Source organism: Lutra lutra, chromosome 8 (genome assembly GCF_902655055.1).
Source record: "Lutra lutra chromosome 8, mLutLut1.2, whole genome shotgun sequence".
NCBI lineage: Eukaryota > Metazoa > Chordata > Mammalia > Carnivora > Mustelidae > Lutra > Lutra lutra.
Genome location: NC_062285.1, coordinates 104,048,611 through 104,069,298, shown reverse-complemented (window position 1 = coordinate 104,069,298; position 20,688 = coordinate 104,048,611). Strand labels below are relative to the sequence as shown.

Genomic DNA, 20,688 nt, shown 5'->3' with positions numbered 1-20,688 from the left:
TTAAATTAGAACTGGCATGTTTAGACTTCTTTCATTACTTTGCCACTCTTCCCTATGTTTTCTGTGACATTTATACAAATGATTTTACACTTCATACAAATGATGCTAAGCACAAAGTAATGCAATGGCTAAATTTGTCACTTTTTTCCTTGTACTTATCAAAAAACGTTCACAGGGATTATTCATGTTCATTTTAATGAGAGTTTTGAAATGCTATTCATTTTGATTACCCGTAAAAAAGTGATCTTAGAGTCATGGAGTTACTTTCTCCTTCTTCTTAATTATTTATATTTTGTTTTTCTACAAAAGTATGATAAATTTTGTCAAGGATTTAAAAAAAATTAAGCAAATGTCTTTTCTTAAATGTTTTTAAAAACAAGCAAACTTGCTTGTTTTTAAGCAAAAAACAAGGAGATGTTTTACTGTTTTTTAAGAGGACTCTGAGGAAAACGCCTAAGCTTGAAGTCAGGTATTCTGGGATCAATTACTGCCTCTGCCCCTTATGAAAGGTGAGACCTTTTTGTGAGTGAAATGACCTCTCTGTGCCTCTGGATCCTAGATTGTAAAATCACAGCAGTCGTACCAATGTCAAGTTGTTGCTCATTGTCATGAGCAATAAACTGCATAACCTTTGGAAAGTGTTTAGTGACTAGCCAGCCATCAAACAAATAAAAGGTACTCTTAAGGTGTCTTTATATTTGCCTTAAGTGAACATGTTTTATAACGTGTTTTACGGAGAGATCGCAGTGCTCCTGTGAGGGCAGATGGTCAAAGGAACAAGATGAAATGGTGTTCAGAATATTTTACCCAAGTTGGAAAAGTGGTATTTTCCTGTGGCGGAAGATGACATGGCGGAAGGGGAGAGCAGAGGGGACTGGTTGCCAGCATCTTGCAGCCCTCCGGTGGAATGCGAGCGCAGCCACTCTTTGCCCTCTTCTTGGTTGGCCTGCCGAGATGATGGGGTGTATCTGCAAAACAGCACAGCTAAGACACTGAAGCACATCTACGGGGGGCAAGGCAATACCAGGACAAGGAAACAATCGAAAGGAGCTTACTATTCAGACTGAACAACATTCTCAAACAGATTGAATCTAATTATAATTGCTTAGTTCTTCCAGATGATCTGACACCATCTGTGTGAATCTCACAGGGAAAAAAAAAAATAAAGGATTTTGAAAGGGAAATTATGCTTCTGTGAGATATGTAGTTGAAAATCATAAGCAATGAGCAGACAGCCAAGTTAATTGAGAGGGACTCAAAAGCACAGTGCTTGGAAGGATGTGAAGAGGGTGAAAGCACAGACTGAATATGGCAGACAGTGCTAGGCCAGGAGCCAAGGGAACTGGAGTGATGGCCACAGAAAGGCATAGGAAATGGAACACAAATTGACAGATCTTTTTTGGAAAAAAAAAAAAAAGGAAAATATTAAAAAATACCAGATTTATTTGGTTAAAATGGCACTTGACATCATGTCTAGATTTTTTTTTAAAAAAAGGAAAAAAATGGGCTCACTTTAGTAGAAAATAAATTTCTGAAACAAAATCTTGAAATGGAATAATTGCAAGCTGTTTCCTATTATTAAGGGACTGGTGAGAAAAAGGATAACAGGGAAAGACCTATTTGGCCAGTGCTCATTTTCACCAGAGTAAGTAAATTCTTAACATCAAAGAACAGTTGACTCATTAAGTTCATATGTGTTATACCTCTATTAGTCATTCATTTTATATCCTCTCCTCAGATTAAATCGTATAGTAAAGGAAGGCCATGGATTAAATTTTCATTTTAGTTTTTATGATGAACTGAATGATGACTTTGAGATTATTACATTATCCTAGACTAATTCATTATCTAAATGGACTAGCACTCCTGAAAAACCAAAATGAAAACTCTGGAGTTTTTACCAAAAGGATTCTTTAAAAATTCATACCTTAATTATAGTATTTGTCCTCTGATGATGAAAATCTGTTTTCTTTGATTCAAATTAGAGCATCCTTCAACCTTTCAACATTAACTGGCCACATCTGTAGACTATATGGGTTGAGGTTTTGCAAGCATATGCCTCCAAGATGCAAATGTTAGGGAAGTTAATTTTATTTTAATTTATAGAAGTGAGTTCTGAAATCTACCAAAAATTGCTGCTCCCCAAATAATGACATTAGACTGGATTTAATTTACGTAGTCTTGACCTCTACCGGTATCTCTAACCAGAGGCTTATCTCACCAACTCCTCAGGCCAGAGAAAACATTAGGATTAAAATTGATGCCATCCTCAATGGCAGATACCTCATTGCAAACAAAGAAAGAAAGAGGGAGAGAGACAGCACACAAAGTTTACGTAACAACAGACAAAGGCAGCAATGGTGCTGAGAGAAATATCTACCTTAGTCCCTTTTTGGGTAGTGTATTTCTGTCAAGCTGCATGCTGTTAAAACAAAGAAAACCCCTAAGGACATAATGCAAACAAAACCTCCAAATTACACATCCAACAAAAACGGTTCTCTGAACTTCACAAAATAAAATTTTTGTCACACATATTTGATGCTTAACTTATTGGAAAAGGCCAACCAAAGGTGACCAGAGGTCAACTGTTTTAACATGTTCAGTGATAATTTAGTGACAGGATTATGAGCACGTAGACTAAGTCATTTGTTGACATAATTCCCCTGTAGGTTCTGTTTACCTACCGCTATGGTGGTTTTTGCTTCCGTGTGCAACTGACTAGACTTTCACTGTGATTTCAAATGCAAGAGAATCATAGGTGGAAATCAGATAGATCTGCTCTCCCTAAGTTAAAGTGACAACTTCTAATGGGTAGAGGAGATATAAAATACCTTAATACTTAATTTTTGTATTCATATTATTTTTAATAAAAATAAAGGCAGATCATTCCATTTGTATAGAAGAAAAGAAAAATATAATAAATATCTGCTTGAAATGTAATGTTTCTGGCACCATTTATTTAAATATTTAATAGAATTAATCTATGCCATCTTTTGGAAATTCGAAGTTAGGTATTTAAAAGGCTCTAAGTTTTATCAGGCTCTATTTTAAAGAAATCTCAACTGACCATAGAAAGGGATGAAAGGATGTGTCTGGAGAAAATGAGAAATGGCCTCTCTAAAAATAGAAGAGGGTGTCAACAGCTAAGTGGGACGAGTCTAGGGATTTCTGTTACAATTTCTGGCATGTGAATAACCAAAGAACAAAATTAATTTGAATTTGAGGAATGATAGCTCTCTTCCAGTAGAACCTCCTATGATCAAAATAAATACACAGGATATGTAAAATGGGGATGATATAACACAAATGCAAACACATCGATTTGAAAATTAATCACTCAAAATCAAAGCTAAAATGTTTTCTTCTATGTGTACTCCATTATTTAGCACTGCAGTAGAAAGCAACCAAAGACATCAAATGACTTTATTTATTGGGAATGTCCACATAAGGTAAATATCCTGTTACGTAGACACCAGTTCTAGTATACATTTTGACTACATAAGGTTTTTTCATGGTGTGCATAAGCAAACAAAAAAGAATCAGATTGAACAAATGTGAAAAACCTATAAATAGGAACTACAGTCAAGCTAAAGCATTAATATGGTCATGAGCCATTTTAAAGGTTATCTTTTTCACACGTGCAGATTTATTAAAGCTTGACATTGCAAAGGAGATTGAAAATAGGCACTGTTTGCCATAATTATCAATTGTCTAAAGTGCATGTATTTATATCACACAGAGAATTTAATGAAAGAAAAATAAAAAAAAATTTAAATTTGCCAATATAAGTTCTTTAAAACTTTAGAAATATCTGTTTGAATCCGGATACTAATCGTTTTATAATGTAGACACTTCCCACACACCCTGAAAGGTCACAAGCTCCTATGCCTGCAAGGACCCAGCAGGCAGTGGCAACAATGAGGGAGAGGGGGGATTTTAGCCAACAGTCTGAGGAGGTCAGGCCCAGTCTGTTCCAAGCCAACAGAAGCTCTGCAGCGCTACTTGAGCTGGTATTTCCAAACAAGCCAGCAATGTGTAAAGTTTATTACTACTTTAGATTATTTTTAGTTTGATTAGGTAAGGAAAAAAAAAGTTTGGTTAGGTTACAAAAAGCAAAACAAACTAAACAAAATAACTGGGAACTGGTTATGGCTCAGGGGCCACCCATGATTTGGAGCAGCTGGAGGGAAAATTATTGAAGAATTTTTTGTGCTTATTTATTATTTTATGACATTTTAATGAAAAAGGAATTTGAACCAAGTGAAAAGCTTCATGAAAAACTATTGATTCAATAGTATTAAGATATGAATATATCAGTAAAATATTTTGAAATTGTAGATAGGTAAGTCCTGAACTTTTGCACATCTCTATCATATCACTCTAATTACTTTGTTTGCAATATTTACACATTAGCACATTTTCTGTCAGGTGTGGCTCTTTCCTTTCCTTAGCATTCCCAATGTTCTGCTGGGCTGCTTAATTCTAATTAAGACTGGATCTCTCATATGATCTTATTTTCTCTTCAATAGATCATAAACTTTCTCGAATATACTTTTAAAGATTAGAATAAATTGCTATTACCTGCAAATTTCTTCCCAAGAAAAAGTACAACCTCTCATATCAAAAATTATTTCAAATCAATAATATCCTGGGAGGAATTAATTAATATTTATATCATATATTATACCTCGGAAAGTTATTTTATTTTTCACACTTTACTATTCATCAATACATTGCACTAAGAATCAAGGGCAAAATATGAATTTATTTTAAATTAGCCTAAGGTTTATTTTAGAAAAATCGTTTATCTGGTTATTTTTAATACTGGAACACTCCCATTTGTAAAGCTGGTCTATTTCAAAAGCTGATCAACAACAAGAAGATTTACTTAAAGAAAATTTGTGACTACATATTTGCCAGGGTATTTGTAAATGAAAATGTATGTTGGCTTCTGCTAAAATACAGATAAAAGTAAAATACTAACATTACATTTGTATCTATAAAACTCAATTTATTCTCTGGTTTGATTTGAAGTTTACTTGGTTACAAACAGTTGTCTACTTTTCTGGTTTTTTGATACCTGACAGGCAAGAATTCTACCACTGAACCACCAATACCTGATTTTTTAATATCTGAAGGCCAGAGAAATAGGTTGATGGCTAAATGGTCAGCTTAATGCAGCCATATTGGTGATTTAAAAAATTAGTAATTTGGAAGGTGACTTGAGTTAATAAATAATGACCTATTTGCATGTGCTTATGAAATTGTTACTTGGCTTCCTCGCATATCAGTATACAATCAAAGATGCGTTCGTTAAAACTATAGGTTGTTAACAGATTTTCAATACAATTTGATTTACTTGTTACAAGTCTTAAAAAATGACATACGAAAGTGCCCATTTACCTTAAAGCGTGGAAACTTAAATCCAAGATGCTGGAGGAAGCCTAATTTCTGAGCTAGAAACTTAAATGAAACAGTACTTGTTTTCATGTATATAGTTGATCTTTACATATGCTATCTATAATGACAAAACTAGAAAGGACACAGATGCAAATGGCTACAGTTTATTCTCTATCCCCCATGTTTGTCTTGTGTCTCTTGGCCCAGTTTTTTGTTGATGAAGAAAAACATTATTTTATAATCACCTGCCTACCATTGGAACTATCAAGCATAAATATTTAGAAAGAATTTAGAGAATATAAATAATTCTCTTATCGGGGGATGTCTCATGGGCATGGCTGTCCGTGTCCATGAGGACACCAAGAGGTAGAGTGGGAGGGAAGCCATGTTTTACATTTCACAAAGACAAGAGAAATGGAAGAAGAGTGGGAAATTTTAGATTGAGGGACAACTAGTGCCATGTGGTAAGAGTCTAGGTAAGAGCTTTAGTCGATGTTTTTTAAAAAATGAATCTGGAATTCAGGCTGGAAGTCTGGAAAAGAGGTGATAGGTCATCCTCAGTAACAGACTGAGCAAAAGCTTAGGGAACCATATTGGGCATTTCCAGTGGCTGGTAGTGCTTTTACAAACAACACAACTAAGATGTGTGGCCAACAGCATTTTTAAAAGCTTTAGGTGTGTCAAGAAACAAATAACATTAAGTTTATCTGGGAAAAGAGGCAATTCAGGACATTTTCCAGGAGGAAGGAGTCAGCACCAAAATACCTGAGAAAGGATTTTTGGGGTGAGAGAATCTAAAGACATTTTGGTTAACCGTGACACTTTCTGGTAAGCATATTCAGTAAAGAATACCTCTTTATGTTTCTCATTGTAAATTAAAAAAAAAAAAAACTGCTTAAACCAATGGGAAACACTTTATAAAATGATTTATTTTCAAGAGGCCTATTAAAAATATTACTGGTGTTATTAATTTTCTCTAAGAATTCATAGCTGACAATTGGCCTTTTTTCCAACTCAACTATGATTCCCCAGTGATCTTTTTGCTCTTTTCCTAAACAAGCACTAATAAAGCAAACTTAACATATTGCTCAGAGCAAAATTGTAAAATCCATTTAAATACGGTCTTTAAAAATGCTCAAATTATCATAAGGAGCTTCGTTGTCTTGGAGCTTAGGCCAAATCATTAACATGTCTTGAGAAGACATCATTTAATACATAAACATATGCTTCAAATTTCATTCAAATTGCCTGTTTGGTACATATGTATGCATTCATATTAAGAAACTTAATTATACAATTACCCTATTCTTCATGGCTTTTTTTTTTTTTTTCGTTCTACGAACTTGGTAGTAAGAGCAAACAAAAGGCCCAGCCTCCTTTATCTTCTATCCCTTTAATTTTATATTTCTTTGCAGAGTGGCATTCCCACTGACATCAAGGAAATTTGGTGGGGGAGGAGGGTAGGCACAGCGTGGAGAGGAAGGAGGGGGAAGACTTCATCAATGCCTCTAGGAAAGCTCACCTTTCTGAGAGAGTAGATCTCACACTACCCGTTCTCATGAGCAGGCTCTGCACCTCGTGAGTGCCTGTGGTCAGTCCAGACAGGGAGCCATGATGGCTGAGGGGGAGGTCAATAGACTCAGAGCTCGTATGGAGGCTAGTCATGGACTGGTAACTTGGAGTGTCCTTGCTGCCAGCAGAGGAACTGCTCAGATTGGCAGCCCACACGAGACCACCTGAGGTGAAAGAGTGGACCGATGCTGGGCTGGAAGCCAACGAGTGACTTAAGCTTATAACATCTGTAGTTAAGTCTGAGGGTTTATTGAAGAGAGGGCTGCTGCTGCCACTTAGCCCACCAGCACTGCCCATGCTGCCCGTACCAGACGACGGTGACTCCAGACTGCCTTGCCGCGCTAATGTGGTACTAGGACTGGGCATTACTGAGGAGGATTTCACACCCTCAGTATTAGGTGCAGAGGCAGATTTGCCACCTGCCTTGGCACCAAACAACCTAAAAGAAAAACAAATAACAACTTCAGTTGTTCCAAGACACTAATATCCACATTAAATATCTAGGGTTACAGTACACAGAGCCAAGTGTGCTTTGGCGTCTGAGCTGCCAAGCACTTCCTGTCTCTATGTTAATGAATTTTATAAGCTCGAACTTCTTAATCTCGTGCCAAAAAATCTCTCATATCACCATAAGTGTAAGTTGGTACTGGGCTGCCACCCAGGGGGTGGGGAGGAAAGGGGCAAAATAAAAGTAGATCAAACATGAAAATCCTTGGCTTTCACAGCTTAAGTGATCATCAGAATCTTTCGAGAAAATTAAAGAGTTTGAGCACACTTGCTGTTACCTACCTACAGAACCATTATAATGAAACAACTTCTACGCATTCGGTACATAACACTTAAATTTTTTTTTCTTCCTTTTTTTCATTGTAACAGTTTATTCAGAAACTAAAAGGAGTGCTTAAGGCAAGGTTTGGAGATTATGTTACTTATCTGGTGGCCTGAGTGACGGCAGTCGGTTAGAAATGTGATTGGACACTGTTGGCAACATGTTGGTTTGTGTGTATTTTCCTCAAGAGAGACCAGAGGTTTTATGTCCGTTGCCAGGGCTATTCAAGTACATATTTATAATAGTGATTTGAAACATAGTTGGTGCTAACTTAGATGTTGGAGTTCAGTTCAGAAAACATTTTAGTTTTGTAAATGGAGCAGATGATATAATCGAATTTATGTAAATATGGAAATAAAGTGATATGAAGTAATGGCGTAATGATTACTAACTAATTAAGTTGCAATGAAATCTGTATTTCCTATAGTGAAATACTTTATGACGAATATGAGAAATTGTTTCATAGGTAATGGGCCACTGGAGGGCACTATTGGCTTTTATTTAAACAACAGAAATAATTACTCCCACTACGAGTCATTATTCTTTCCAATGAGAATAAACATTTCAAAAAGCCAGTTTTGCAGAATTAATATTTCGACTGAGGAATATAACATCTAGGCTTTCAAACAATCATGTATCTGAGATCGCTTGAAATGTAAATATTCCAAGACCCTTTATTTCCCAGTTATCAAGGTTCTTGGTCTATTCATTGTAATAAAAACAAACATTTAAAATACTTAACATATAGCGGACTCTAAATCATACTCTATCATTTCATAAACAAGAAAACAGAACCACAGAGGTTTAACCATTTGTGCCAAGTATTTTGGGCTATGTATTTTCTTGCCACTTAAAATATATTAGTATTTAAAACAATCATAGTCCACACATTCAGTATTAAAGATAATCCCTATACAGAAACCAAGTTATACTGCTTATCAGAGTCCTACCCAGAAAGCTGATGAAGCTACGAATCCTCACCCACCCCAGAGTTGTTACCCTATATGAAACATTCAGCTGTTTTCAAATTCTGTCCATAACATCATACCTTGATTTTCATTAATATGTTAAGATATGGTGCTACATCAATCTTTCCAATCTAATCTCTTACAAGGAAAACAGTTTCATCTACATTCATGATCATTGACTCATTAAGAGCCAGCAAGATCATAAACACTGGAAACGAATACCAATAGTCATGAAAACCTATTTTATTTTATTTTATTTTATTTTTAATTGTGAAAAGGAGAGATGGAAATCTGCAGAAACTTTACAAGTGATTATTTTATTATTACCCCTCGGTATTGCCATCTATTTTTAAGTTTCTTATAAATGCTGTTTGTGTTGCTAATATTCGATGGATAGTGGGACTGAGAAGTTTGAGCATTTCTCAAAATGGACACCATTTTTTCCCCTAGCTATTTATAAGATCAGCTCTTTAAAACTCACCGCACTCAGAAACTAAAAGAATCTAAGATATATGAACTTTAGAACATACATTTAGGATATAGGATTTAGGACACACGTGGATTATTTATATTTATTAAACAGTTCCCATGAATCCTACAGTATAGCATTTTCTATTTTTCCAGCATCATTTTACACATTCTTACCTTCGAAACGTAGGTGAGGCAATGTCAGGATACTTGGATCCTGGTTGCCTGAGCCCTTGTGTCCCACAGGCACTGGCAGAGGTGGGGCTGGATTTGGGGGAACCTGACAAAGAAACACTCTCTGAATCTGAGACTGCTACTTTTTCCTTCTCCTTGTCTGTCTGGTTGACAGTGACGGGGCTCGAGCGCCCTGACCCAATCTTAGTGGGTTCTCTGAGTTTCGAGGTGGAGGCACCAGCCGACTTGCTGCTGACGTTGGAATCGATGCTGCTGGTGCTGGACCTGTGGCCGCCTCGGCCGGGGATACCGCTGGTGCTGGATTTTGAAGGGCGAGGCAAACTGCGGTACTGGAGGGAGGTCTTGGAGCCCACGTGCAGCACACCATCATCCTGATTCTGGGAACCATCCAGACTGGTTTTTCTCCCTGCATTTGACTTCCCACCAATGGCAGCAGATTTGGGAATTTTACCCAGGGTGGCCGACCCGCTTGTTATCGTTGCCCCACTGCTTGTGATCATAGTAGATGACCCTACTCCGCTTGGTTTCTTAAATCCAAAAGAGCTGGGAGCAGCTGATCTTCCAATGCCCGATGGGGGCTTTTTCCCCTCATCTCCACTGCTTTTTCCTGCATCTGAAGGAGACCTCTGTAGAGAGGACCCTTTTAGGGGAGTTTTGCCTTTCTCTGAAGCTTTGGCATCATCCGTTTTCCCTAATTAACGAGAAATACACAAATATACATGCCTGTGCATTTTGATGAACACAGTAATCTTTCTGTAAACGACGTGTAAAAATGTGAATACATCTTAAATTACTTCAGTTTCTATCTATTTATTTAGATCTCAATAGGTATGAGCTTTAACATATCGAGAGGATTGCCTACAAAGCTATAAAAATATGGCTCTTCGAGGAAATGTGACAAGTGATGAAGGAGATAAAATGAAAACACATATTTTTACAGTTTGTTATTGTCTATATCTCACAACTCTCTTCCTTTATCAGGATAGCACTTAATCTTATCAAGCTAAGTGCTAGAAAAAGAATTCATTTGAATATCTGGAAGATGCTTCTACTTAGAGGCCTCTGGTACAACAATACCTCCCGTGGCACTGTTTAAAATTAGGCACCATTTTAAAAATAGGGAAACAATCTTAAAAAAAAGAAAAGATAGTACAATTTGGCAGAAGTCTTTCACTCTCTTCTTTCATAAAGTATAATTCACAAATGCTGTTGCAAATCTCCAGCCTTCCATCTCATCACATTAGTATGATTGCTCTTGCCTCTCAGTGGTGGTAGTGAAATTTAGTGGCATATTTAACATAAATAGTCCAAACTTTCATAAGGAAGGCAGAAGGAAAGCAATCTTATTTTTTATTAAGCCGATTTCTTTTATTTCCGCATGAACAGAAATGACTACGGCAGAATAAAGACACTCAATAGCCCCAAATTATAACGCTGCTCCCTCAAGAACGCCTAGATGGTTATATTATTGTGGACTTATATGGTAAAGAATGTGAAATTTACATGGAAAAGAATAACTATACAGAGAAGAATATGATTTAATTAAAAATAAAGCTCGTATTAACGTGAACAAAGATGGAATGGAAACCGTAAATTAAAACATTTTTGCATAACAGCTGTGAAGTGGCAAGCCTACCCGGGGTCTTGAGTGCACTCGTTCCAGCTTTCTGCCTAGATGACGCTCCTCCTTGGGCAGACATGCCCCTTCTCCAGGAACCTGTCTGGGAGATGGACAGGGAGGCTTTCTGTCCCGTCTTCTCCGGGTCTTCAGGAAGTCCTGAGGAGACACCTTTCCATTTGCCAGCGCCATCCCCATGGCCGTCTAAGTCCTCCTCTGTTTTTTTCAGCTCCTCGGTAGTATCCCATGTCTCATCTGCCGTAGAACGTTTCTCTGAATCTGTCTTCAGCTATGAGGAAAATATTACAAAGAAACTTTGGGCAGAAAATTCTATAAAGTGTGAATAGGCCCTGGAATGTACCTTCAGATAACTGGTTTAAAAAAAAAAAAAAAAAAAGCAGCACTGATTTATATTTCAAAAGAATTCCAAAGACTCCTATTTTTAATTGATGTCTTCATTTAAGTTTCATTAATTTTGGCCACATAATTCTCACTTGCACATATTAGAGAATGTCCAAATAAATACGTGCAGAAAACCCCAAATTAATTACTCTAGAGAGGAAGGAATTTTCTATGTCAAATTTAACAAGGGAAAGGAGGACAAGAGAAAACTTAATTATCTAATATCCTCTTTTGATTTACCATTCTCAAGAGATGTAGTGATTTATTTCAGAGATCAATATAAAATTAATCAAGAACTATCTAAAAATGAGGCTATTAAAATAATTTTTAGGGTTAAAATATCAATATTATAAAAAGAGATATGGAACAGTAAGTCTTTGGGTTGGCCTGTAATCAATAGACCATGTATGTGTTTAATACATAAACACAAGCTGCTTCTGTTTATACGATTATATCAGATTCAAAGGTCATGCTATATTTTAATCTCAGATGAAATGGTTTGGGGAGTAAACCTGGGAGAAGCACTGGAGAAAGAAGGCAGACAATTCTCACCTGTGTGTTCTTCCTGGAGGGGACTGTGATGTTTGAGTAAGAGCTGACCGAGGATGTGGTGTTCAAGTCGTCCGTGCTGATGTTATCAAGGGTGTCACTGAGACCACTGCTCACAGAGCTGCTGTCATCCCAGCTAAAGGCAAGACACACAGCAGCAATGAACTACACACAGGAGGCATGAGGGAAGTCACCTATATTTCCATATAACATTTATCATGTATCAGGAAGATAATCCTTACTTTTTTAATCTCATGATGAAAAATTATTGACTTTCCATTTTAGGAGAATCATATTACAAAAGAAATTGAAAGCAGGCCTGAGGATAACCTTATCTGATATTTGCAAAGAATCACTGTTTAGTACAGATCCAGGTTCCAGGGGAGTATCTACAGAATGAATGAAAACACTAAAACAAATACGGCATGGTATCAGGAAAGAATAAAACCACCAATGATTTTCCCCCCTGGAAAAAGTAACATAGCATATAAGAATTCAGTTTTTGTTCTAAAAGTTTAAAAAACAAAACAAACAAACAAACACACACACACACACACACACACACACACACACACACACATACCCAACAACTGTGCTTCAGTTAGGAATCAGTAAGTCCTTCCACATTCTTTCTCCTACCATAGCAACTACTAAGGATTCACCAACACTTGAACTTTGAGTTTCATTTCTATCATATCATCACTCCTGCCATACCTCACAGTTTCTGGCCTGGAATCAATAAACAATAACCTCTTATTTGGCTTTTCTGCCTGTGGTCTTTCTCAATACAACTTCATTGCTAAATTTGGGTCGATGATCAAAATGATCACAAAAATTCACATCTGGCCCCGTCACTTCCCTTCTTCAGAGACTTTTCTTTACCAAAGCCATAGATTCCGAAATAGAATGCACCCGCCTCACAGGATGAACAAGGCAATCCATTGGGACATAAGAAAAAACATTTGAAATTCTGAATATATTTGTTTTTAATCTAAAGAAGAAAAAACAAAATAGGCTATATTAATATTCATGTGCAGGCTAATGTGTGCACTCTCATTGAGTCAATGTGTCAGATGATGTGGAAGTAACGTAGGATAAGCAGGGTAACTTGAATGAGAATGGCAGCTCCACAGTTCAAAGGGGTGGGACCCAGTTCCCTCATTTACTGGCTGGTTCTCAGTCTACTGTGCTGTCCTGCTGCTTACCTGTGCTCTGTTAAACAAATTCACTCACTTGGGATACATATATTAGATACAGACAAAAGTTAAGTTTCATAAAATGGATAAATGCCTTTAAAAACAATCTATACATTAGGAGAATATCCGTAATGAAAGCATAAGTAAACCACAGAGGAACAGTGGTGAACTGATAGTTTTCCTCCTCTGGTATGTGTGTTTTATGAGGTGTGTCATAAATTCAAAATAACAGTGATATGTTGAGATCACACATGAAACCAATAAGAAATGCAACTATCAAGAAGAAAATAAAATTTGAATTTATAGCGAACAGTGTTAATGATGATCCTTCCCTAGCTGTATATTTTGTTTGTGATATTAGCTCCTGATAGCATAATCCAACGAAAAATGGGCAGAAGACATGAAAAGACATTTCTCCAAAGAAGACGTGCAGATGGCCAACAGACACATAAAAAGATGCTCATCATCACTTATCATCAAGGAAATGCAAATCAAAACTATAATGACATATTACCTCATACCTGTTAGAATGGCTAAAATCAACAACACAAGAAACAACAAGTGTTCGCAAAGATATGGAGAAAAAGGAACCCTCATGCTCTGTTGGTAGGAATGAAAACTGGTGCAGCCACTATGGGAAACAGTATGGAGGTTCCTTAAAGACTTAAACATAGAACTAGCCTACACCAAGCAAAATAAGTCACAGAAACACAAGTACTGCATGATTTTACTCATATGTGGACTTTAAGAGACAAAACAAGTGAGGAAAGGGGGAAAAGAGAGGGAGAGTAGAGAGAGACAAACCAAGAAACAGACTTTTAACTATAGGGAGCAAACTGATGGTTATTGGAGGAAAGGCGGATAGCGGGATGCATGAAACAGGTGATGGGGAGTAATGAGGGCACTTTTGATAAGCACCAAGTGATGTATGGAAGTGTTGAATCATGTATTCTACACCTGAAACTAATGTAACACTGTATATTAATTGGAATTAAAATAAAAACTTCAAAAAACTTAATTTTCCTCAAATTTTAAACGTATAGTGTTATTTCTCTCTTCTCTGGATTCCAGAATCTTCCTCCTAATACTGGAATTGCCTTTACAAAGGTCAATAAATCCATGAATTGAGTGCTTACTATGTGTCCTACTCTTCTAATTACTTTATATTATATAATCCTCAAATAAACCTATGAGACAGGCATTGTAAAGATTAAGGTAGGGGATGCCTGAGTGGCTTAGTCAGTTAAGCATCTGTCTTTGGCTCAGGTCACGATCCTAGGATCCTGGGACCGAGTTGCACATCAGGTGGGACGCTGCTTCTCCCTCTGCCTGCCATTCCCCCTGCTTGTGTGCTCTCTCTCTCTCTCTCTCTCTGACAAATAAATAAATAAAATCTTAAAAGAGAAAGAAAGAAAGAGGAGGGGGGAGGGAGGGAGGGAGGGAGGGAGGAAGGAAGGAAGGGAGGAAGGGGGGTGGTTTCAGGTAGGTTAAATGACATGCCTAAGAGCACATGATGGACCTGGGATTTAAACCCAGGAATTATGTTCCATGGCTTGATTAGCATTATGCTCCCCTGCCTCCCAGCTTTTCACCCCTTCTCTCTTGAAATATATTAATGATGAGTCTTCAAAGTCTTTGCAAGTTCACAGAGTCCTCCAAATCCTTTACTTTTTCCTCTTCTTTGGGATTCAATATTTAGAAATTTATCTTAACTCACCTTTTGCATTCTTTCTTGGAAATTCCCTAGTCTTCCATAACTTCCGTATCACCTCTGTGATTTTGACAGTTAGGTTCACATCTTTAACCAGACTTGTTCCTGACTACCAAATAAGCATTTCCAGCCTTCTACTGGACAGTGTGTCTAGGATGTCTTGTCAACATCTCAAAATCACTCTGCTAGATTACATCATTTCTCCTTAAAAATTATTCTCCCTTTCAGTTACTGACATTACCTATTAATCTTTCTGTCATAAATCTAAGTGTTTTTTCCTCTCTTCCTGGCTCTATTCTTAGTTATCACTAATCCTTGAAAAATCCTTCTCAGCTACAGGTAACACGGCCACCCTTTTCCATATATGCACTGCCTCTGCTTGTCCTTCCTTCCATAAAAGTTATTAGTAAGTATCCACTCTGCTTCATTAAGCAATGAATAAATTATAACCCCTCTCCTTGAAGAACTCAGTGTTTATTATTGAAGACAAACATTTAAACAAAAGATAACAATGTGACATGGTAAGCTGTTTTAATTAGAGGTGAGTGTAAAATGTATGGCATGGCAAATCTTCTATCATCTATTTGAAGAGTTGAAGAATTATTTCACAATATTCAATATGAATTTTGTGGAGTGATAAAATAATCTATGTTAATCACTATAATGTAGCATCTATCACCTGTTATATCCATTTTTTGTGCCTTTCTATATTTTTGATCATAATCTGATTTACCCAAAGTCAGGATTGTATTTGATTTATCTTTATAATCCTAGTACATTCCATGTTGTCTACTTGTGAAGAGATGACTAGTAGATGTTTGTTAAATGAATGAAATGATTTTACTTTTGAAAATGCTGCTTCTATCCAGTAATGTTAAGTTAGAACAAACCCATAATAAATGTAGATTTTGAGAAAATTTTGTTCAACATATTTCTTTGCTAAACAAACTTAAAGGGACAAATTTTGATTGATGACAACATTATCTTCCTAATCTATCCTGTGATTTTGACTTTCATCTTTGATTTTTGTGGATACCAGGATTCTCCCTGGCTAGTATGCAATTAATCTTGTTTATTATGGCACACTTAATTAAGTTGAAAAAGCTTCATAAAGATAGGGGTTTTTTTACTGAAAAAAAATGATAATTTACTCACATAATTAGCTCTGAGGTCTCAAGCCTCATCAATATATTTTCTCCATCCTTTCATTTTTAATTTCATTAAGATGTGCTAAGAATTCTTGATGATATTATTTATAAAAGGGCAACTCTCCTTCTCTTCCAAGTTACAGATCTGTTACTCTCCTAAATTTTTCTCAACAATCTAAGACAGCTCTATACATGACAAATCTGTGGATCTTATCCACATAGATTGCATTTACACATTGGATTGTTCCCAGTTTTTAAATACTATGAATAAAACTGTTAAGAACATTCTCCTATATTCTACTTGTGTGACATTTTAGAACAGGCAAAACGACAGATATGGGATGACCAGTGACGGCCAGTGGTCAGAAGTAGGTGAAGATTCATGGTGTCCATACATGGCTTGAGGCATATGTCAAAACTCAGAACTACAGGGAAAAAATTATTACTCAGTTAAAAGCCAAAAATGTAGCCAGTTAGCCTGTTGGCAAATTACAACTTAGATATACACTAGATTACTAAGTATTCCAAGAATAGGATGATTTTTTTTTTTTGCATGTCTTTTAAGAGTGCGTATTTAAATGTCCTTTTTTTTTGCATGTCTTTTAAGAGTGCGTATTTAAATTTAAATAACTCAGTGGGGCTAGGGATCTATTTTATTTATCTGGTCGTGCACTTGTAGCTCTGACCCCCATATGTACCTCTGGATTCAAGCAGAAGTAGACCTGCTTGAAAACAGATGTATTATATGTTCAAGGTCTTCTTTTTCTTCCTTTTAATAATGAAGAACTTTGAAATATTAATTAAATTATTATTATTACTATTGTTATTTTTATTCTTAGAGAGAGAGAGAGAGAGAGCAGGAGAAAGGGAAAGAGAATCTTAAGCAAACTCCATGCCCAGCACAGAGCCCAACACAGGTCTCAGTCTCACAACCCTGAGACCATGACCTGAGCCAAAATCAAGAGTCAGATGCCCAACCAACTGAGACACCCAGGTGCCCCTAACTAAAGAACAGGTAAAATAAGTTTGCAGATTTAAAACCAATTCTGGAGGAAAAGGCTATTTTTCAACACAGTCATATTTTTCATGTAGTAGCAATTCATACAGCAGGTACTCAGCCAGGCTCTACAATAGTTCATATTGCCCGGTCAACTGTCCTACTTCTACATGAACAAGTAAAACAGATTTTCTTTCAATAAATAATTCTGATACTTCAGGCATCTAATAGTAACCTCAATCTCAATTTGATAGCTCATTAAATACCCCATTAATGATATAAATGAACATGCATATTACTACTGATTCCTCTAGAAGTACTGTGTTCTAACCCTAATGCAATTCCAATTATGAGAATGTTGTGTAGAAAGTTCTGGATACACTCATTCTTTCTAAGGGAAAAGAAGATAACATTTGCATAACAAAATGAAAGCATCACTTCAAAAAACACCCTATTCCAGGATAGCTTTGTTTTGTATTTCCATTATTTATGGCACTTTAAATAATACACAAAAGAAGAGACAGACACTTTTAAAATATATATATACTTAGACACCATGACATCTGCAATAATAATTTAAAAAATACGAAGAATCAGGGGCCTATCTAGGCTTTGTGCTTTGGCACCATTATGTTAAACCAATTAATTTCTTCTCAAAACTAAATAAACACAAAACCACTTAGACTTATGCCATATCTTCTTTCTTTCTTTCTTTCTTTTTTTATCAGCAAACACAATGCACTACCTGTCAAGTTTGAGCATTGCAACCACTGAAGTGTAAATTCTGTATTACTTCAGGGTCATTGACAGAAAACAATGTAGTGTATTTCAACAAAGATTTATTCAGCATTTCCTTGGAAAAATATTTCATTATCAAGAAAAAAAGACTTCTGAATTGGAAAAACCTAAGTATATAACAACATGAACATGATAAAAATAATTTTATAATTTTATGTTAAAAATATTCTTTTGGAGAGCCTGCGTGGCTCAGTTAGCAGTCCAACCCTTGATTTTGGTTCAGGTCATGAGGAATATATATATTCTCCTCAAATTATAAAATGGAAATGGTCTTTAATTGCAGGATTTTTTTTTTTTTTAGTTTCAGTTTTAGCTTATACTTTCCAAAAGTGTTTTTTTTTCCCTTTCTTTTTTTTTTAAGATTTCATTCATTTACTTGTCAGAGATAGCACAAGCAGGGGAAGAGCAGGCAGAGGGAGAAGCAGGCTCCCCATCAAGCAAGGAGCCCAATGTGGGACTTGACCCTAACACTCTGGGACCATACCCTGAGCCACCCAGGTGTCTTACCTTCAAAGGTGTTTCATCCTGCCAATGCTCATTAATTATGCAAAAATAGTAGAGTTTAGGAGCAGGTTTAGAATCTAGTTGAAATGTCCTTTTCTCTATGAATCCTCTCATGAAATCCAAGGAAACTAATTCTTCCACATCTGTGTTTTATTGTAGCATGCTTCCACTGTACTGCAGTTTATCTGCTCACAAAGCTATTTTAGCCACAGGATCATGTTTGAGGTCAAGGAGAGTGGCTTGTTTCTTGGAATCTCTGTACCCAGGTTGGCATCTGGCCCATGACAGGTTCTCCACATTTGCAAAATAAATCAATAAATGATCTAGTCTCACATAGTAACAATCTATAGCCTTCATCTGATTCATTCACTCATCCTAACCCTTCAGTGGGCAAATAATTTTGAATCGTGGTTTAAAAAAAAAAAAAAAATCAAAGGGAAAAAGTGAGGGAGGAACCAGTGAGAGGGACCTGCTAAGTTTGAGTGAAGAAAGAACCACCTCTTTGAAGAGGTAATTTTAAATAAGCGTTATGTAAACAAGCGAAGGATGAAGAAAGGCCATCTGTGAAAGTGGTGGAGGAGAGAGCATTGAAGAAAGAGGAGACAAGTGTAAAGACCCAGAAACAGCAAAAGTCAAGGTACAGCAGGCAAGGGGAAATGGGGAAGTTCTGAGATTGCAAAAGTAGGTAGGGCTAGCCCCTGAGGGATTCTACAGACAATGTGGAGAAATTCAACCTCCTTAGAGGCAAAATAAAAACATCAAATAGATTTAAGCAGTTAAATGACATGAGGATATATATTTTAACAAGTATTTTAGTATTGTGAATATACTGGAGGTAAGGAAGAGTGGAAGCAAGAAGCTCAACGAGGAAGCTATTGTGACCTTCTTGTTTCTCATCCGGGAAATGCTTAAAAGAAGGCACTCTCAAGATATATTTGGAGGTAAAAATGGTAGAATTTGTTCTTGGTTGGTGTGACATCATAATAAATATATATTTCGTCTCTTTCTTGGATTCCTGATATAGAGCTCCTAAACTTTGGTAATTTCTTGAGTGATAAGGGTACCAGGATCATCTCTTGTTCTAATATCTGATCTTCAACCCCAGTACCTAACATAGGGTTCCTGATGAATTATAGTTTAGGGCTTACTTTGTGACTATGTAAGATGAGGTCATTTATCGACTTATCTCACACCTCTATCCTCTGGGATGGGAGAGAGGTAGAATATTCAATTAATGTATCATGTCTGTGTGATGAAGCTTCCATAAAAATTCATAAATTACAAGTTTGGGAGAGTTTCCAAAATGGTGAATACATGGAGGTGTTGGGAGCCTAGTGCACTGGGAGAGGGCATGGAAGTTCTATGCTCCTTCTCTAAATTTTGCCCTATGTACCTCTGCTATTGGCTGTTCAGATGATGTTCAGTATCTTTTGTCATATTCTTTATAACAAACCAGTAAATATAAATATAGCTGCTACCCTGAGTTTTGTGAGGCATCCTAGCAAATTACCAAACATGGAGGAATCGCAGGAACCCCCATTGTAGCCAGTAAGTCAAACATATAGGAAGCTTGGACTTGCAATTGGTTTCTGAAGTGGGGGAAGTCTTTTGAGACTGAAGCCTTAACTTATGGGATGTGATGTTCACATCCAGATAGTGCCAGACTTGAGTTGAAGTCAACTGTAGGACCAGCAGGTGGGGTGAGAGAATTGATTGCTGTGGGAAAAGCCCCAAACATTTGGTGTCAGAAGCATTCCGTGAGTAGAGAATTTTTTTTAGTTTTCTTTTAGTTGGAATGTGTAAAAGAGGAAAAAAAAAAAGATTTTAGATCTCTTGTATACTTTCTACCAGCACCAGAGGCATAAATGTATTTTCAGAAAAGTAAAGAATCCATCAGTAGGATTCAAAATATAATTTTAATCCCAAATTCAGTTTGCACTTGGAAACATTAGTTTCACATACCAAGGGAAACTGATAGTCTACTGTATCATAGTTTATAACTCTTGATAAACTGGCAATTCATGTAAACATAAAGTAAAAACCTTTCTATTTTCATTATTTTTAGTAAGTACAAAATGCTATGTATTTACCTATGAAACATTCATAGAGACTACATTTCTACCATGTGGGTTTTGGGTAAGGAGAGCAATCAATAAACTCAAGGCACTGAACTTTTAGTTCCCTTTTCTTTTCTCTAGAAAACAAATAATGAAGATTTATTTTATTGTAGCATCAGATAAAGTAAGATAAATGAAAAATGAAAAGCCCTTGTTCTTTACAAAAGAAAGCCCTAAGTAGATTTGGTTAAATGGGATGAAGGATGTTAGCGTGAA

At 36.4% G+C, this 20,688-nt stretch overlaps 1 protein-coding gene across 3 annotated transcripts in view; it reads right to left on the bottom strand.

Moving 5' to 3' along the window:
- NAV3 (neuron navigator 3) overlaps nt 1–20,688 on the bottom strand; it is a 617,699-nt gene that overhangs the window by 84,312 nt on the left and 512,699 nt on the right. For all 3 annotated transcript variants that reach the window (XM_047741951.1, XM_047741949.1, XM_047741950.1), the window contains exons 13-18: nt 12,005–12,137; nt 11,069–11,339; nt 9,415–10,123; nt 6,923–7,411; nt 2,381–2,422; nt 808–968 (exon numbers count right to left, since the gene is read on the bottom strand). In XM_047741951.1, coding sequence (XP_047597907.1) covers nt 808–968; nt 2,381–2,422; nt 6,923–7,411; nt 9,415–10,123; nt 11,069–11,339; nt 12,005–12,137 — 1,805 coding nt within the window. The remainder of the gene's footprint in view (nt 1–807; nt 969–2,380; nt 2,423–6,922; nt 7,412–9,414; nt 10,124–11,068; nt 11,340–12,004; nt 12,138–20,688) is intronic.